Source organism: Hordeum vulgare, chromosome 2H, assembly GCF_904849725.1.
Source record: "Hordeum vulgare subsp. vulgare chromosome 2H, MorexV3_pseudomolecules_assembly, whole genome shotgun sequence".
NCBI classification, from domain to species: domain Eukaryota; kingdom Viridiplantae; phylum Streptophyta; class Magnoliopsida; order Poales; family Poaceae; genus Hordeum; species Hordeum vulgare.
Genome location: NC_058519.1, coordinates 11,458,415 through 11,478,265, shown reverse-complemented (window position 1 = coordinate 11,478,265; position 19,851 = coordinate 11,458,415). Strand labels below are relative to the sequence as shown.

Below are 19,851 nucleotides of genomic sequence, written 5' to 3'. Positions count from 1 at the left end.
ACGGAGTGACAAATCCCAGTCTTGATCCATACTAACTCAACTAACACCTTCGGAGATACCTGTAGAGCATCTTTATGGTCACCCAGTTACGTTGCGACGTTTGATACACACAAAGCATTCCTCCGGTGTCAGTGAGTTATATGATCTCATGGTCATAGGAATAAATACTTGACACGCAGAAAACAGTAGCAACAAAATGACACGATCAACATGCTACGTCTATTAGTTTGGGTCTAGTCCATCACGTGATTCTCCCAATGACGTGATCCAGTTATCAAGCAACAACACCTTGTTCATAATCAGAAGACACTGACTATCATCGATCAACTGGCTAGCCAACTAGAGGCATGCTAGGGACGGTGTTTTGTCTATGTATCCACACATGTAAATGAGTCTTCATTCAATACAATTATAGTATGGATAATAAACTATTATCTTGATACAGGAATTATAATAATAACTATATTTATTATTGCCTCTAGGGCATAATTCCAACAGTCTCCCACTTGCACTAGAGTCAATAATCTAGCCCTCACATCACCATGTGAATTACATTGTAATAAATCTAACACCCATACAGTTCTGGTGTCGATCATGTTTTGGCTGTGGAAGAGGTTTAGTCAGCGGGTCTGCTACATTCAGATCCGTGTGCACTTTGCATATATTTACGTCCTCCTCCTCGACGTAGTCGCGGATGAGGTTGAAGCGTCGTTTGATGTGTCTGGTCTTCTTGTGAAACCGTGGTTCCTTTGCTAAGGCAATGGTACCAGTGTTGTCACAGAACAAGGTTATTGGATCCAGTGCACTTGGCACCACTCCAAGATCCGTCATGAACTGCTTCATCCAGACACCCTCCTTAGCTGCCTCCGAGGCAGCCATGTACTCCGCTTCACATGTAGAATCTGCTACGACGCTTTGCTTGGAACTGTACCAGCTTACTGCACCCCCATTAAGAATAAATACGTATCCGGTTTGTGACTTAGAGTCGTCCGGATCTGTGTCAAAGCTTGCATCGACGTAACCTTTTACGGCGAGCTCTTCGTCACCTCCATATACGAGAAACATCTCCTTAGTCCTTTTCAGGTACTTCAGGATATTCTTGACCGCTGTCCAGTGATCCACTCCTGGATTACTCTGGAACCTACCTGCCATACTTATGGCCAGGCTAACATCCGGTATAGTGCACAGCATCGCATACATGATAGAACCTATGGCTGAAGCATAGGGGACGGAGCGCATATGCTCTCTATCTTCATCAGTTGCTGGGCACTGAGTCTTACTCAATCTCGTACCTTGTAAAACTGGCAAGAACCCTTTCTTGGACTGTTCCATTTTGAACCTCTTCAAAACTTTATCAAGGTATGTGCTTTGTGAAAGTCCTATCAGGCGTTTTGATCTATCCCTATAGATCTTAATGCCTAGAATGTAAGCAGCTTCTCCTAGGTCCTTCATAGAGAAACTTTTATTCAAGTAACCTTTTATGCTCTCCAAAAGCTCTACGTTGTTTCCAATCAGTAATATGTCATCCACATATAATATTAGAAACGCCACAGAGCTCCCACTCACTTTCTTGTAAATACAAGATTCTCCAACCACTTGTATAAACCCAAATGCCTTGATCACCTCATCAAAGCGTTTGTTCCAACTCCGAGATGCTTGCACCAGTCCATAAATGGATCGCTGGAGCTTGCACACCTTGTCAGCATTTTTAGGATCGACAAAACCTTCGGGTTGCATCATATACAACTCTTCCTTAAGGAAACCGTTAAGGAACGCCGTTTTGACATCCATCTGCCAGATTTCATAATCGAAAAATGCAGCTATTGCTAACATGATTCTGACGGACTTAAGCATTGCCACGGGAGAGAAAGTCTCATCGTAGTCAATTCCTGGAACTTGTGAAAAACCCTTTGCCACAAGTCGAGCTTTATAAACGGTCACATTACCGTCAGTGTCCGTCTTCTTCTTAAAGATCCATTTGTTCTGAATAGCCTTGCGGCCCTCAGGCAGTATCTCCAAAGTCCACACTTTGTTCTCATGCATGGATCCTATCTTGGATTTCATGGCTTCTAGCCATTTGTTGGAATCTGGGCCCACCATTGCTTCTTCATAATTTGCAGGTTCATTGTTGTCTAACAACATGATTGATAAGACGGGATTACCGTACCACTCTGGAGCAGCGCGTGATCTCGTCGACCTGCGTGGTTCAACAGAAACTTGAACTGGAGTTTCATGATCATCATCATTAACTTCCTCCTCAACCGGCGTCGCAATGACAGAGGTTTCCCCTTGCCCTGCGCCACCATCCAGAGGGATGAGAGGTTCGACAACCTCGTCAAGTTCTATCTTCCTCCCACTCAATTCTCTCGAGAGAAACTCCTTCTCGAGAAAAGCTCCGTTTTTAGCAACAAACACTTTGCCCTCGGATTTGAGATAGAAGGTGTACCCAACTGTCTCTTTTGGGTAACCTATGAAGATGCACTTTTCCACTTTGGGTTCCAGCTTTTCAGGCTGAAGCTTTTTGACATAAGCATCACATCCCCAAACTTTAAGAAACGACAACTTTGGCCTTTTGCCATACCACAGTTCGTATGGTGTCGTCTCAACGGATTTTGATGGTGCCCTATTTAAAGTGAATGCAGCTGTTTCTAATGCATAACCCCAAAATGATAACGGCAAATCAGTAAGAGACATCATAGATCGCACCATCTCTAACAAAGTACGATTACGACGTTCGGACACACCATTACGCTGTGGTGTTCCAGGCGGTGTTAACTGCGAAACAATTCCACATTGTCTTAAGTGACCACCAAACTCGAAACTCAGATATTCACCCCCACGATCAGACCGTAGGAACTTGATCTTCTTGTTACGATGATTTTCCACTTCACTCTGAAATTGCTTGAACTTTTCAAATGTTTCAGACTTGTGCTTCATCAAGTAAACATAACCATATCTACTTAAATCGTTAGTGAAGGTGAGAAAATAACGATATCCGCCGCGTGCCTCTACGCTCATTGGACCACAAACATCGGTATGTATGATTTCCAACAAGTCACTTGCACGCTCCATTGTTCCGGAGAACGGAGTCTTAGTCATCTTGCCCATGAGGCATGGTTCGCACGTGTCAAGTGAATCAAAGTCAAGTGACTCCAAAAGTCCATCAGCATGGAGTTTCTTCATGCGCTTTACACCAATATGACCCAAGCGGCAGTGCCACAAAAATATGGCGCTATCATTGTTTACTCTAACTCTTTTGGTCTCAATGTTATGTATATGCGTATCGCTATCAAGATTCAATATGAACAATCCTCTCACATTCGGTGCATGACCATAAAAAATGTTACTCATAGAAATAGAACAACCATTATTCTCAGACTTAAAAGAGTAACCGTCTCGCAATAAACAAGATCCAGATATAATGTTCATGCTCAACGCAGGCACTAAATAACAACGATTTAAGTTCATCACTAATCCCGATGGTAGCTGAAGTGACACTGTGCCGACGGCGATTGCATCAACCTTGGAACCATTTCCTACGCGCATCGTCACTTCGTCTTTTGCCAGCCTTCATCTATTCCGCAGTTCCTGCTTCGAGTTGCAAATGTGAGCAACAGAACCGGTATCGAATACCGAGGCACTACTACGAGAGCCGGTTAAGTACACATCAATAACATGTATATCAAATATACCTGATTTTTCTTTGCCCGCCTTCTTATCTGCCAGATACTTGGGGCAATTGCGCTTCCAGTGACCCATACCCTTGCAATAGAAGCACTCTGTTTCAGGCTTAGGTCCAGCCTTGGGTTTCTTCGGCGGATTGGCAACAGGCTTGCCGCTCTTCTTCGAGTTGCCCTTCTTGCCTTTGCCGTTTCTCTTGAAACTAGTGGTCTTGCTCACCATCAACACTTGATGCTCTTTACGGAGTTCAGACTCTGCGACTTTCAGCATCGCAAACAACTCGCCGGGAGACTTGTTCATCCCTTGCATGTTGTAGTTCAACACAAAGCCTTTATAGCTTGGCAGCAGTGATTGAAGGATTCCGTCAGTGATAGCTTCTTGCGGGAGTTCAATCCCCAGCTCAGCTAGACGGTTTGAGTACCCAGACATTTTGAGCACATGTTCACTGACAGACGAGTTTTCCTCCATCTTGCAAGTATAGAATTTATCGGAGGTCTCGTACCTCTCGATCCGGGCGTTCTTCTGAAAGATAAACTCCAACTCCTGGAACATCTCAAATGCTCCATGACGCTCAAAGCGACGTTGAAGTCCCGGTTCTAAGCCATACAAGACTGCACATTGAACTATTGAGTAGTCCTCCTTACGTGCTAGCCAAGCGTTCTTAACATCCTGATCAGCCGTAGCGGGTGGTTCATCTCCTAGCGCAGCATTAAGGACATAATCCTTCTTCCCAGCTTGTAAGATTAGCTTAAGATTACGAGCCCAGTCTACAAAGTTGCTTCCATCATCTTTCAACTTAGCTTTCTCTAGGAACGTATTAAAATTCAGGATGACTGTCGCGTGAGCCATGATATACAACACAAATATATTCAAAGTGGACTTAGACTATGTTCAAGATAATTAGAGTTCAACTTAATCAAATTATATGCTAAACTCCCACTCAAAAAGTACATCTCTCTAGTCATTTGAGTGGTTCATGATCCACTTACACTATCCCAAGTCCGATCATCACGTGAGTCGAGTATAGTTTCAGTGGTAAGCATCCCTATGCTAATCATATCAACTATATGATTCATGATCAACCTTTCGGTCTCATGTGTTCCGAGGTCATGACTGCACATGCTAGGCTCGTCAAGCTTAACCCGAGTGTTCCGCGTGCGCAACTGTTTTGCACCCGTTGTATGTGAACGTTGAGTCTATCACACCCGATCATCACGTGGTATCTCGAAACGACGAACTGTAGCAACGGTGCACAGTCGGGGAGAACACAATTTCGTCTTGAAATTTTAGTGAGAGATCACCTCATAATGCTACCGTCGTTCTAAGCAAAATAAGGTGCATAAAAGGATTAACATCACATGCAATTCGTAAGTGACATGATATGGCCATCATCACGTGCTTCTTGATCTCCATCACCAAAGCACCGGCACGATCTTCTTGTCACCGGCGCCACACCATGATCATCCATCAACGTGTTGCCATCGGGGTTGTCATGCTACTTATGCTATTACTACTAAAGCTACATCCTAGAAAAATAGTAAACGCATCTGCAAGCACAAACGTTAGTATAAAGACAACCCTATGGCTCCTGCCGGTTGCCGTACCATCGACGTGCAAGTCGATATTTCTATTACAACATGATCATCTCATACATCCAATATATCACATCACATCATTGGCCATATCACATCACAATCATACCCTGTAAAAACAAGTTAGACGTCCTCTAATTTTGTTGTTGCATGTTTTACGTGGTGACCAAGGGTATCTAGTAGGATCGCATCTTACTTACGTAAACACCACAACGGAGATATATGAGTTGCTATTTAACCTCATCCAAGGACCTCCTCGGTCAAATCCGATTCAACTAAAGTTGGAGAAACCGTCACTTGCCAGTCATCTTTGAGCAAAGGGGGTTACTCGTAACGATGAAACCAGTCTCTCGTAAGCGTACGAGTAATGTCGGTCCAAGCCGCTTCAATCCAACAATACCGCGGAATCAAGAAAAGACTAAGGAGGGCAGCAAAACGCACATCACCGCCCACAAAAACTTTTGTGTTCAACTCGAGAAGACATCTACGCATGAACCTAGCTCATGATGCCACTGTTGGGGAACGTCGCATGGGAAACAAAAAATTTCCTACGCGCACGAAGACCTATCATGGTGATGTCCATCTACGAGAGGGGATGAGTGATCTACGTACCCTTGTAGACCGTACAGCAGAAGCGTTAGGGAACGCGGTTGATGTAGTGGAACGTCCTCACGTCCCTCGATCCGCCCCGCGAACAATCCCGCGATCAGTCCCACGATCTAGTACCGAACGGACGGCACCTCCGCGTTCAGCACACGTACAGCTCGACGATGATCTCGGCCTTCTTGATCCAGCAAGAGAGACGGAGAGGTAGAATAGTTCTCCGGCAGCGTGACGGCGCTCCGGAGGTTGGTGATGACCTTGTCTCAGCAGGGCTCCGCCCGAGCTCCGCAGAAACGCGATCTAGAGGAAAAACCGTGGAGGTATGTGGTCGGGCAGCCGTGAGAAAGTCGTCTCAAATCAGCCCTAAAACCTCCGTATATATAGGTGGGAGGGAGGGGGCCTTGCCTTGGGGTCCAAGGACCCTCAAGGGGGTCGGCCAAGCCAAGGGGGAGGACTCTCCCCCCCCCCAAACCGAGTTGGACTAGGTTTGGTGGGAGGGAGTCCTCCTCCCTTCCCACCTCCTCCCTTTTTTTTTCTTTTCCTCTTGATTTTTCTTCTCTTGACGCATAGACCACTTGTGGGCTGTCCCACCAGCCCACTAAGGGCTGGTGTGTCTCCCCCAAGGCCTATGGGCTTCCCCGGGGTGGGTTGCCCCCCCCCCCGGTGAACTCCCGGAACCCATTCGTCATTCCCGGTACATTCCCGGTAACTCCGAAAACCTTCCGGTAATCAAATGAGGTCATCCTATATATCAATCTTCGTTTTCGGACCATTCCGGAAACCCTCGTGACGTCCGTGATCTCATCCGGGACTCCGAACAACATTCGGTAACCAACCATATAACTCAAATACGCATAAAACAACGTCGAACCTTAAGTGTGCAGACCCTGCGGGTTCGAGAACTATGTAGACATGACCCGAGAGACTCCTCGGTCAATATCCAATAGCGGGACCTAGATGCCCATATTGGATCCTACATATTCTACGAAGATCTTATCGTTTGAACCTCAGTGCCAAGGATTCGTATAATCCCGTATGTCATTCCCTTTGTCCTTCGGTATGTTACTTGCCCGAGATTCGATCGTCAGTATCCGCATACCTATTTCAATCTCGTTTACCGGCAAGTCTCTTTACTCGTTCCGTAATACAAGATCCCGCAACTTACACTAAGTTACATTGCTTGCAAGGCTTGTGTGTGATGTTGTATTACCGAGTGGGCCCCGAGATACCTCTCCGTCACACGGAGTGACAAATCCCAGTCTTGATCCATACTAACTCAACTAACACCTTCGGAGATACCTGTAGAGCATCTTTATGGTCACCCAGTTACGTTGCGACGTTTGATACACACAAAGCATTCCTCCGGTGTCAGTGAGTTATATGATCTCATGGTCATAGGAATAAATACTTGACACGCAGAAAACAGTAGCAACAAAATGACACGATCAACATGCTACGTCTATTAGTTTGGGTCTAGTCCATCACGTGATTCTCCCAATGACGTGATCCAGTTATCAAGCAACAACACCTTGTTCATAATCAGAAGACACTGACTATCATCGATCAACTGGCTAGCCAACTAGAGGCATGCTAGGGACGGTGTTTTGTCTATGTATCCACACATGTAAATGAGTCTTCATTCAATACAATTATAGTATGGATAATAAACTATTATCTTGATACAAGAATTATAATAATAACTATATTTATTATTGCCTCTAGGGCATAATTCCAACATGAACAACTTTCGATAACCTCGTATAACAATTCCCTATAACCCTAGCGTCATCGAACCTTAAGTGTGTCGACCCAACGGGTTCGGGAGACACGTAGACATGACCGAGACACCTCTCCGGCCAATAACCATCAGCGGGGTCTGGATACCCATGGTGGCTCCCACTTGCTCCACGATGATCTCATCGGATGAACCACGATGTCAAGGATTCAATCAATCCCGTATACAATTCCCTTTGTGTGTCGGTATAGAACTTGCCCGAGATTCGATCGTCGGTATACTTATATCTTGTTCAATCTCGTTACCGGTAAGTCTCTTTACTCGTTCCGTAGCACGTCATCGTGTGACTAACTCCTTAGTCACATTGAGCTCATGATGATGCTCTACCGAGTGGGCCTAGAGATACCTCTCTGTCACATGAAATGACAAATCCCGATCTCGATTCGTACCAACCCAACAGACACTTTTAGAAATACCCGTAGTGCACCTTTATAGTCACCCAGTTACGTTGTGACGTTTGATACACCCAAAGCACTCGTACGGTATCCGGGAGTTGCACAATCTCACGGTCGAAGGAAAAGACACTTGACATTAGAAAAAGCTTTAGCATACGAACAATACGATCTAGTGCTATGCTTAGGATTGGGTCTTGTCCATCACATCATTCTCCCAATGATGTGATCCTGTTATCAATGACATCTAATGCCCATGACCAGGAAACCATGGTCATCTATTGACTAACGAGCTAGCCAACTAGAGGCTTGCTAGGGACACATTATGATCTATTTATTCACACATGTATTACTGTTTTCTGTTAATACAATTATAGCATGAACAATAGACGATTATCATGAACAAGGAAATATGATAATAACCATTTTATTATTGCCTCTAGGGCATATTTCCAACAGACTATTGCTCAATCGGGGCTAGGACGAAAGCTCTGTTTTCTACTAGTGAGGTCGCGATATTGGCTGATTTGGTCCTCGGATGGGTGGTGGTTGTTTGGAGAGGGATATTCTTTTTTCGTTGTCGGTATAATTTTTTTTTTGTTCTCCTCCTTTGTGCTGCTGCTGGAGGAATGTCCTGCTTTGCCCGGGTGGTTGGCCCGGCCGTGGTGCCAAAACTAGATCATAGTTCGCTTTCATCTCGAAGGGGCACATATAGTGGTACTCAAGGCGAAGGCTAGTGCCTACGTGTTGGATACACATGTGCCTCCTTGTCTTTTCGACGTCGGGGCGAACAAGTGAGGGAGCAGCATGACCGTGATTATGTCGTGGTTGAAGATGAGGACATGTTTGGGTGTGGATGTAGAGTATTGTGTTGCAGGGTCTCCTCGCGAGGTATAGGGGTGATTACATAGAGCTATGGAGATCTTTGTGTTTTACAGGTTGTTTTAGGGTGCTCTTTGTTATTCTGGTTTTTTATGTGTGCGTTAGGGTGTGCTTGTATGGATTAAATACTTTGTATCATGTCATGATTTGAATACAATCATACTCTTTCAAAACAATAGACATCTAAAATGGGTTCACATACATTACATTAAATTTTGTACTCAAATGTGTAAACTTCTAATCCAACATTACTATTTTTGAATTACATTCTTGAGATTTTGGGTGCACTTATTCACACTAGCTTTAGTTAAAGTTTGCTTCTAGATATTTTTCAGAAATGAAAGGCCGTCTTTTGCAGCTCAACGACTGGAAATTGCTTTTGGCTCCCGAGCTCCATGAAGGCCTTTAAATTCAAACTTCAAATTTCATGAAAAATCATATTTAAAAATTTAAAAAATCCTGGAAAAAATACATAGATAGATGAAGGTATAACACACAAGTGTGTAAATTTTCAGAACAAAATACGTTGAAATAAGGGTTGTGCAAAAAAGACAAATGTGAAACTTTTTAATACATGTTACTATTCATCATTTCAAATCATGAATTTGTCTCCTTTGTACAGGCCGTGTTTCAAAGTACTTCGACCTGAAGTGTTACACACACGGATCACATCCTTGTTTAGTTGTATATATTTTTCCAGATTTTTTTAAACTATTTTCTTTTTTAATTTTGTAGCCGAGCTCCAAAACGCCATTCTCCTCAACGACGTACCTTGATCCATGATATGAATTTGCTCCCTCATAGTAGATTTAAATGTACATATAAGGATAAGATTTTACTTTGGATTCCTTCCCTCCTATTGGTATGTCATGATCTATTAAGACTAGTTACGGTGAAAAATAACTTACAATAGTAACATATCCTTTATCTTAGATTATGTTACTACCTTCGTACTGGATAGTTACATATATGTAGTTTTATGCAAAATTTTATTTATTAGATCTTAGATTCATTTTGTCTATATGTGTTATATTAACCACAGAATGAATAACTAGCTAAATTATTTAATTTATCTCTCTTATTATTAACTCATTGTCACAAAAACAAATTTGTTGAGTTGGATCCGATGTTACTTTTGGAGTCACTCTTATTGTGGCCGGTCTAAAATCTTTATTCTTTTGGCAACCTTTTTTGGCTTAATAAAGGACCGGCAGGTTGTTGACTTGCAACAATAAATTGTACTACCTTCGTCACGGTTTATAAGGCACGGTTGAATTTACATGCATTTTCACAGTAGACAAGGTTTAAAGCGTGTTGCATTTACTCCTAGCAGCTAATTAGTATTTCATTGTAGACTACTTCTATATGCATGGTTAGTGTGAATGTTATTTTTAAACTTATTTTACAGCCAATCAATAGTCATCTAGGTCTTAGAGAATTTTCATATACGCCTTCTAAACCATGATGGAGGGAGTAAAAAACTTGAGGGTGCTTGATAGTCGGGGAGAATACCTGGGTCACTTCATCTCTTTCTTTATTGTTTTGTATGTTTTTTTCATCCTCATTAATATTTTGCATGGGTTCGGATGATATGAAAGACACGACTGCATGCACGAAGAAATTCTCCCCTAATAACAAAGCGTGGAGCGCTTCTTCGTCCGTCGCTGGTGTTTTTGCAAAAAAAAACTCTGTTTCTTCGAAATCAACCCGCAATCCTATAATAAGTGGAAAAAACGTTTCATCATCTGGGTCGTGGCGTCCTTCCTCGCTCCTCCACCTCCCCCGCCAGCCGGAGCCCCGCCGCCGGGAGTCGCCGGATCCCGCGCCTCTCGCGCCCAGCCGAGCTTCCGAGCTCGTCGTCCTGCCGCGTCGCCATCTGCCGGATTCCGTCGGCGGATCGACCGCCCCGAGCTGCCCTGAGCTCGCCTCCCATGGAGCCCCATCGGCCCCATCGCGAGCTGGATCTCGCCGGGTCCGGGTCGGAGGACCCCATCCGCGCCTCCTCAGCCGGTCCTGCTCGCCTCGTTGTCGGCCACCGGAGCCGCGCCGGGCGCCGACGCTTCCCCGCTCGCCACGCATCGCCCTGGCTTTCGTCGTCCCGAGCACGACCGCTTCAGATCGGGATCCTACCGCGTTGACTGCAAGGTGGGCCAGCCCAGTGGAGCTCCTCCCTTCGCCACCCAGCTCGCAGCCCCGGCCTGCCAGGCCGCCCCACCGGCCCGTGAGTAGGTTGAGAGGGAAAGTAGGATTAGATTGCGTTACTGTGTACTCTAGAAAGGAAAATATTGGCTGGTGGTCTTTATTCAAAAAAACATTATTACCACTCAATAAATTTGATAATTATTACTAAAAAAATAATCCAATTTTTATGTAAGCATTACATTATATTTTAAAACTTTAAAAGAAACTCCGTCCGTCCAAAAATAGATGTCTTACATTTAACATTATAATTGACATTTATTAAAATTAATGCCGCATAATGATAAAACAAGTAGGTTTTGCACTTTTTTCTAGCCCGGTGCAACGCACGGGCATTTGTACTAGTAAACTTTAAAGCGGACAACGTGTTTGTGGACAAACGAGGCCAAATTAGTTATATGTACTCTGTGGTTGGGATTTTCCACAATTTTCAAAAACGCTGAAATTCATTTTTAGGGTTTTTTCCTTCTAAAATAAACTGAAAGGTGCAAGTGTGCTCCGGGCATGCTTCCACGTGGCCAAATTCACTCTTTTGACCCTTTTACGAAAGTTAAGCTGGATCTGATTTTGGGCGGGGGAGGGTAAATTTCGGATCCGATCCTGATGGAGTTTTTTTTGGATCTGACCCTTTTGCTATCGCCGGACCCTTTGATGGTAGGGTATGACAACATACCTGCAAGGACCCTGACGGTAGGAAAATTGCCTACCGTCGGAGGGGCTGGCGGTAGCACGTGTAACCCTACCGCCAAGGGGTCCGACGGTAGGCACACACGCGCACTGTGTCCGCAACTTAGAATTCTTTTTACGGTAGGCGTGCAACCCTACTGCCAGGGACCTTGAGGTAGGTTGTTATACCATACCGTCAAGGAGTCCGGCGGTAGCAAAAGGGTCAGATCCGATTTTTTTCCTCACCAAGGTCAGATCCGGCTTAGAGCAACTCTAGCAGACCCTGTATAATCACGACTTGCAAACGCGTTTTACAGTTGGACGAAGTGGGGTTTTGCGGGACGAAATGTTGCGCTGCAGAACAGAACCCGCATAATGAAACTGCATAATTTGAAAAATAAACATTTGCGGACGAAATTGGAACCACAGTCATGATCATACAAACTACATTCAGTACTGGAGCGGCATCACCTACTGGAGTGTTGGAAATATGCCCTAGAGGCAATAACGAATTAGTTATTATTATATTTCTTTGTTCATGATAATCGTTTATTATCCATGTTATAATTGTATTGATTGGAAACACATTGCATGTGTGGATACATAGACAAAACACTGTCCCTAGTAAGCCTCTAGTTGACTAGCTCGTTGATCAAAGATGGTCAAGGTTTCCTGACCATAGGCAAGTGTTGTCACTTGATAACGGGATCACATCATTAGGAGAATCATGTGATGGACTACACCCAAACTAATAGACGTAGCATGTTGATCGTGTCATTTTGTTGCTACTGTTTTCTGCGTGTCAAGTATTTGTTCCTATGACCATGAGATCATATAACTCACTGACACCGGAGGAATGCTTTGTGTGTATCAAACGTCGCAACGTAACTGGGTGACTATAAAGATGCTCTACAGGTATCTCCGAAGGTGTTCGTTGAGTTAGTATGGATCGAGACTGGGATTTGTCACTCCATGTGACGGAGAGGTATCTCGGGGCCCACTCGGTAATACAACATCACACACAAGCCTTGCAAGCAATGTGACTTAGTGTAAGTTGCGGGATCTTGTATTACGGAACAAGTAAAGAGACTTGCCGGTAAACGAGATTGAAATAGGTATGCGGATACTGACGATCGAATCTCGGGCAAGTAACATACCGAAGGACAAAGGAAATGACATACGGGATTATATGAATCCTTGGCACTGAGGTTCAAACGATAAGATCTTCGTAGAATATGTAGGATCCAATATGGGCATCCAGGTCCCGCTATTGGATATTGACCGAGGAGTCACTCGGGTCATGTCTACATAGTTCTCGAACCCGCAGGGTCTGCACACTTAAGGTTCGACGTTGTTTTATGCGTATTTGAGTTATATGGTTGGTTACCGAATGTTGTTCGGAGTCCCGGGTGAGATCCAGGACGTCACGAGGAGCTCCGGAATGGTCCGGAGGTAAAGATTGATATATAGGAAGTCCTGTTTTGGTCACCGGAAAAGTTTCGGGCTCATCGGTAGTGTACCGGGAGTGCCGGGAGGGGTGCCGGAGACCATCGAGAGGGGTGTCACGCCCCAACGGTTCTCATGGGCTATGGGAAGAGATAAACCAGCCCCTAGTGGGCTGGAATAAGTTCTCACTAAGGCCCATAAGGTTTGAGAAGGAAAAAACACAAGGTGGAAAGAGTTTCCAAGTGAGAAGGTGAAATCCTACTCCAAGTAGGATTGGAGTAGGACTCCTCCACCTCCAATTTCGGCCAAACCTTGAGGGTTTGAGGCTGCCTCTTCCCTCCCCCTCCCTCCTATATATAGTGAGGTATTAGGGCTGATTTGAGACGACTTTTGCCACGGCAGCCCGACCACATACCTCCATGGTTTTTTCTCTAGATCGCGTTTCTGCGGAGCTCGGGCGGAGCCCTGCTGAGATTAGATCACCACCAACCTCCGGAGCGCCCTCACACTGCCGGAGAACTCATCTACCTCTCTGTCTCTCTTGCTGGATCAAGAAGGCCGAGATCATCGTCGAGCTGTACGTGTGCTGAACGCGGAGGTGCCGTCCGTTCGGCACTAGATCGTGGGACGGATCGCGGGACGGTTCGCGGGGCGGATCGAGGGACGTGAGGACGTTCCACTACATCAACCGCGTTTCTTAACGCTTCTGCTGTGCGATCTACAAGGGTACATAGATCGGAAATCCCCTCTCGTAGATGGACATCACCATGATAGGACTTCGTGCGCGTAGGAAAATTTTTGTTTCCCATGGGACGTTCCCCAACATGGAGCTCATTAGAGCTCACCAGAGCTACTAGCTAAACTACCGCACTACGCAAAATTGAGCTCACCGGAGTCGAGCTCGTGCAGTAGTAGATATCCTACATTCAGTCGTCGTCCTCGTCGTCCTCGTCGGAGGAGAGCTCGACGTAGATGTACTTCTGCGCTGTCGCTTCGCGGCGCCACTCCTCCACCTTGTGGCCGAAGGCGATGGCTGACGCGACACCCTGCTCGTAGAGCACGGTATCGATCTCCCGCTCCCTCCGGCGGCGCTGCTGGTCCTCTTAGCCCTCTCGTGCACTCTGCGCCAGCAACACGGGCAGAAGGCTATCCGCCTCCGCCGGAGGGAGGAAATCCTCCGGTCCGACGACGGCCCCGGCACGTCGCTCCGGCACCGCCTCGGCCTCCGGCTCCTTCTTCACCGACGGGAGCTCTTCGAGCTCCCTCTTCACCGATGGGAGGGAGGAGGACGAGCGCGAGCTCGACGCCTCGAATGAGCTGCCGGAGAAGAGGCGGCCGCGCGCGCGGTCGTACTCGGCGGCGGCGTCAGGCCCCACTGCGTGTACCGGCGGGCGGCGCGCTTACGGGCGGCGTCGGATCTGACGCAACGAGCCCTCTCGGGGTCGTCGTTCCTACGGCTACCGGAGCTGGCCATCAAGGGTGATGAAATGGAGCGGCTACGCGGCGGAATGGAGGCGTGCGACGGCGCATTGGAGGCGCCGACTATGAGGTGGGGGAACTTTTCGCGGCGGAGGAGGGATAGTGTTTCGACCCGCATCCAGCGATCGAACCCGCGGTTATACCGGTCGAGTTGTCGCGTTTACGGGCCACCGCAAAAGTTTTACGGGTCGGGCCGCGTTTGCACTCTCTGCTCTGGCAGAAAAAACAGCCCAAACTCGTATAGTCGCCGGATTTTTTATGGACCAGTGTTTTGCGGGGTCTGCTAGAGTTGCTTTTATAATGTTCATAAAAAGGTTAAAAAGGTGAATTTTGCCCCCACTACGTATGACGGATCCATCTCGTCAGGAAGCCGACGACCTCACACATGGGACAAGCCAAAAGTAACCCAAATACTATGAGTAATGGTACACATACATAGGTTTAAGAAGGTTTACATGCAGATGAATTTTGATTAGAAATTAAAAAGGAGGGATCCATCCCATAAAAATAGAAAAAGTTAGTTAGAAAGAAACAATCCTAATTAACACTTATTTGTATCTAACTGTCTGCATATTTAGAATTATTCTAGTACTCCCTTCGTTTTTAATATAACGTGTATTATTTTTAAAAAGGTCAAACCATATCTATGTTTGACCAACATTATTATACTAAAATATATAAACATTTGCTATACCAAATATAGATGATATAAAAAAAATTTCAGCGGGAATGTAGTGTTGATGATTTTGTATTTTAGATATTAATATTTTTATCTCTAAACTTAATCAATGTTTAAAAAGTAATGCACCTTATACTCCGGTGGGCTACCGCTCCTCACTCCTCCCAGTCACTCAGAAATCGGAAGCTTCGTGCCTCTGCGAGCTGCCTGCGGTGGCCGTGCCCGAGCTACTCGCCGTAGGTGGTGGCCGTTCCAACAGTGGTAACGCGTCGCCACTGCCCACTAGGTCTAGGTAGCCCAGTACGCCGACGACGACGAAGATCCGCCCAACTTTCTCTGCCTCTCCCGCTGCCCCGCCACCTCTCTCCCTCCTTGCGTCTTCTTCTCCACTCGCCCTCCCCCAACCTCCCCGCCCGTCCCCTATTTATGGCCCCCGCCCGGTCACATCCCACTACTGCCAACCGAATCGCCTGCGCCACTTGCAATCGTCGCCGCCTCCTCGATCCACTTCCCACCCCCAGCTTTGCACACACCTCCCACCATTTCCAACCAACTTGAGGCAGAGGGAGAGGGAAGGAGTGTCTTCTTGCCCAAGACCCGCCATGGATTCCCCACGGATGGAGCAGGTGAGTCGCTTGCTGTGATCAGTTAGAATTGAAGAACTGATTTCTCCCTTCATCCCGAGTGTGAGCTCGTCCGCCGCTTCCGTGCTGTCCGAGGCCGGGGTTCAGTGAGCAACTGAAAGCAGAGCATGCATGTGGTTGCTTGCTTCCCCTCTTCTTTTCTTCTCCATGGCCGTATGGCTGGTCACTAGCCGGTAGCCGTACCGGCCCATGCATGCATCATGCGTCTGCCCCTCCATCCCTTGCGTGCCCGCCAGTTTATTCATGCGGATTCACGCATGCTGTTTTCGGTTCAGCTGAAGCCTTTCTCTGCTTCTTGTTCCTCTTGCCCGTCGGTTCGCAGGAGAGCAGCGGCGGCGGTACTGGTTCTGCTACCATCACAAATCCAATGCAAGGAGGAGTCGGAGGAGGATGCCCCGCGCCTGACGACCAGCAGGCCAAGAGGCCGCCGCACCTCTCCATCGACATCCCGGCGGCGAGCCCAAGCAGCGTGCCCCCCACACCGACGGCGTCGGCGGAGGCGGAAGCCGTAGCAGCAACGCCGGGCTCCAACGCCAGCAGAACGCCCGGTTCAGGCTCGGGTTCAGGTTCCGGCAAGAACGGTGCCCCGGCGAAGCCCCCGGCGCCGCAGCGCACGCCGTCCTTCATGCTCAGGCAGACGGTGCGGAGCCTCCTGCCGGGAGGCGGCAGCTTCAAGTCGTCGGTCAGAGGGTACGAGGCCTCCCTCTCCAGGCTCTTCAGCGGGAGGATCGCCAGGACGGCGTCGCTCCCGGCGGTGGACGATGGCGCGCTCTCGGCCTCGGCGCACGGCGCCGGTGACAAAACCCAGCAGAGCGTTCCTGCTGCTGCAGCTGTAAGCATTTCGATCTGGCTTTATTTTTTGCTTGTTGAATTTTATGATGATCCTGAGCTGAGATTATCTCCGTTGCTGGATTTCATCTGAACTTTTTTGGTTCTGTTGGTGGTGGCAGGACAAGACGGGCATGCACCGGTCGCAGTCCCTCCCGATGAACATGAAGAAGTTGAGCTCGGCCAAGAGCATCAAGAGGATGAACTCGCTCGGCGGCGTGTACCGGGTCGTGCCCTCCACGCCGCGAGCCCCCGCCGCCGCCGCCGCGACGAGCAATGCCGCGCCGGACATAGTCCCCACAGAACCAGGTGGGTGGATGCACATCACCCTCCAACATTCTGCTACTACCTCTGTAGCATCGGTCCAAATTCTAAATTCAGTCACACAGAGCTCCTGAAACCGCACACGCGCACACAAGGTGCTAATGGGTGACACCGTCTAGCTGCTCCATGCAGGGGCCGGAGAGGAGGAAGACGACCACGGAGAGGACATCGCGGAGGAGGAGGCGGTGTGCCGGATCTGCATGGTGGAGCTCTCCGAGGGGGGCGGCGCCATGAAGCTGGAGTGCGCCTGCAGGGGTGAGCTCGCACTAGCCCACACCGACTGCGCCCTCAAGTGGTTCGGCATCAAGGCCACCAGGACCTGCGAGGTGTGCAAGGAGGAGGTCAAGAACCTCCCCGTCACCCTGCTACGCGTCCAGAGCACGCGCGGCGGCGGCGAGGCGGCGACCCGCGCCGGCGCCAACCGGCCGCGATACGTCCGGTACAGGTAGGTTGAAGAATTGTTGGCAAAACAAACATTACAATTTGTGTTTGTTGTTACTTGTCAAGTTTGTGTTCCTCATTTGGAGGTCAGGTAACACCTGTGATGGTTTGGAGAGAGACTTTGCAGTATTATATGGACAGTTTGGTCACCTAGTTTGAGAAGAGCTAGTCTTCATGCTGCTGATCTTACCTACTTTGTGACAGATCAACATAGAATTTCTTCTGGAGTTGACATGATGTGTGCTAAAACATACAGTATATAGTACGGTCATTGATTTATGTAACCTAACGTGTGATTCCTTTTGTTATTTTGTTAAATCAGGCTGTGGCATGGGACACCTATCCTTGTGGTCATCAGCATCCTCGCATATTTTTGCTTCTTGGAGCAATTGCTGGTATTTTACATCCCTCTCTTGTTGATTGCTCATAAAACTTCCTTACACACGGTCGATCAATTCTCTTGTTCCTGGTGTCTCATAGGTTGCGCATAACGGCTTCGCTGCCCTGGCGATATCGCTGCCATTCTCGTGCATCCTTGGGCTCTTTTCATCACTGACAACAACAAGCATGGGTACTACATCATTTAACCACCATCCACCTCAGAACACAGATTGAAAATTTTGACATGATTGCCCAGATGGAACCCTCATTGCAACGGTAACTAACTTGAAATTTCGCGTGTCGGCAGTGGCGAGGAGATACGTGTGGATCTACGCGGCGATCCAGTTCCTCTTCGTCGTGTTCTTCACGCATCTGTTCTACAGATATGTAAGCAAAACAGAGCATACCCTGCTCGCAGCGCCTGAAGTTTTGAACGATTTGTGATGCAAGTGTTGATGTCCGGGGCGGGGACTGTTTGTTTGTTGCAGCTGCATCTGCAGGCGGTGATATCCATCATCCTGGCCACCTTTGCCGGTTTCGGCGTGGGGATGATCGGCAACTCCATCATCATCGAGGTACTGAGGTGGAGGACGATGGCCCCGGCTCAGCAGCGCCGCGCTCGCAGGCCACCACGTGTGGCGCAGCAGCAGCAGCAGCCGGCTCCGGCACACAGTCAGCCTTCAGGCCAGCTGTCAGACGCCGGTGAGGGACAGCGTAGCGCCACCGTCGACATTGAGAATCCGGCCGCCCCTCAAGCATAAGCATATGGAATTTAGTTTGTAGCTATGTGCCGTTGGTTGGTACTCGAGAGTTTGGGACCTTGCTGTATAAATGGTAGTGGAAGGAAGAGGCCTGGAAGTTTTTTCATGGTCTGGATGCAAAATCTTTCTGAGTTTTTTGTTGCAGCATGTTGTAAGGAACTACTGTGACATGGGAGTATATAGCAGCTCCTGGCTGAAGAAGGATTCAGTAGCATGTGTCATGGTGTACTAAGTATGTCAGGCATATGACTAAGCTCTCTTTTCTGCTCTGCACTTGTCTCGTTTTCTGCTGTGCCAACTTTGTTAAAAGCAGTGGCAAACAGCCGCCAAAGCCAAACATTCAACAGCTCTCGGCCACAACCGGAAAATTATTACAACTTTGGCAAAGTTTGCAGAGTTCAAATGGGTAGTTGCCCAAAGATGAACAGCAGAGCAGCAACTACCACTACCAGAGTAACCTATCAAACCTCTGCGCTTGTCATAGTCGTTTCTCTGGGCTGAATGAATTGGATGTGTGAACAGTAAAGCTTCAGCAGAGATGCCCCATATGCATAACCCAGGCCTCACGTTAATATTCTCCCTATAACATTAGACAGTGACAGTTGAGGAGTAGGTCGACAAATAGGTTAGGTTCAGAACATTTCTGATCTCCTGTGATAAAAGGGAAGAATCGAAATGGCCACGCGTGGTGCGGTCCAAGCTGCTGAGCGAGCACGACCTGCGAGCCATGCCGTGCAGCGGAAGAAAACCTTTTAGAAACACTCCCTTCATTTCAAAATTGTAACTGTTAACTTAACAAAAAGCAAAGCATAAGTTGTGTGACTTAAAATGCATACCACCGAAAACCTTTTTCGAAGACAAATTCAACGGTGTAACTTTTGTGAGGTATGCTTCGGTACAACCCCCCTCCCCCACAAAACGTATAAAGGAGAATGTATACCCACCTCGTATTGTACATTATAGGCCGTTGTACGTATACTATACGAGGTGGATATACGTACGGCGGCCTATAGTGTACAATACGAGATGGGTATACATTCTCCTTTACACGTTTTGTA

General features: G+C 47.4%; 1 protein-coding gene across 1 annotated transcript; it reads left to right on the top strand.

Moving 5' to 3' along the window:
- The first annotated feature begins 15,610 nt into the window (after positions 1-15,610).
- Positions 15,611-19,062, top strand: LOC123424414. The gene is made up of 8 exons (XM_045108028.1): positions 15,611-16,040; positions 16,381-16,890; positions 17,009-17,195; positions 17,343-17,655; positions 17,974-18,046; positions 18,132-18,222; positions 18,340-18,419; positions 18,521-19,062. Exons 1-8 carry the CDS (start codon positions 16,017-16,019, stop codon positions 18,791-18,793), a joined length of 1,551 nt encoding a protein of 516 aa, XP_044963963.1. The 5' UTR covers positions 15,611-16,016; the 3' UTR covers positions 18,794-19,062.
- Positions 19,063-19,851: the final 789 nt, after the last annotated feature.

What these genes read in the sequence shown, in the direction of transcription:
- LOC123424414 (XM_045108028.1), top strand. Translation starts at nt 16,017, where the DNA reads ATGGATTCCCCACGGATGGAGCAG. An exon ending in ATTCCCCACGGATGGAGCAG is followed by an intron (nt 16,041 to 16,380) that starts GTGAGTCGCTTG and finishes GTCGGTTCGCAG; the next exon opens with GAGAGCAGCGGCGGCGGTAC. An exon ending in GCTTCTTGGAGCAATTGCTG is followed by an intron (nt 18,047 to 18,131) that starts GTATTTTACATC and finishes GGTGTCTCATAG; the next exon opens with GTTGCGCATAACGGCTTCGC.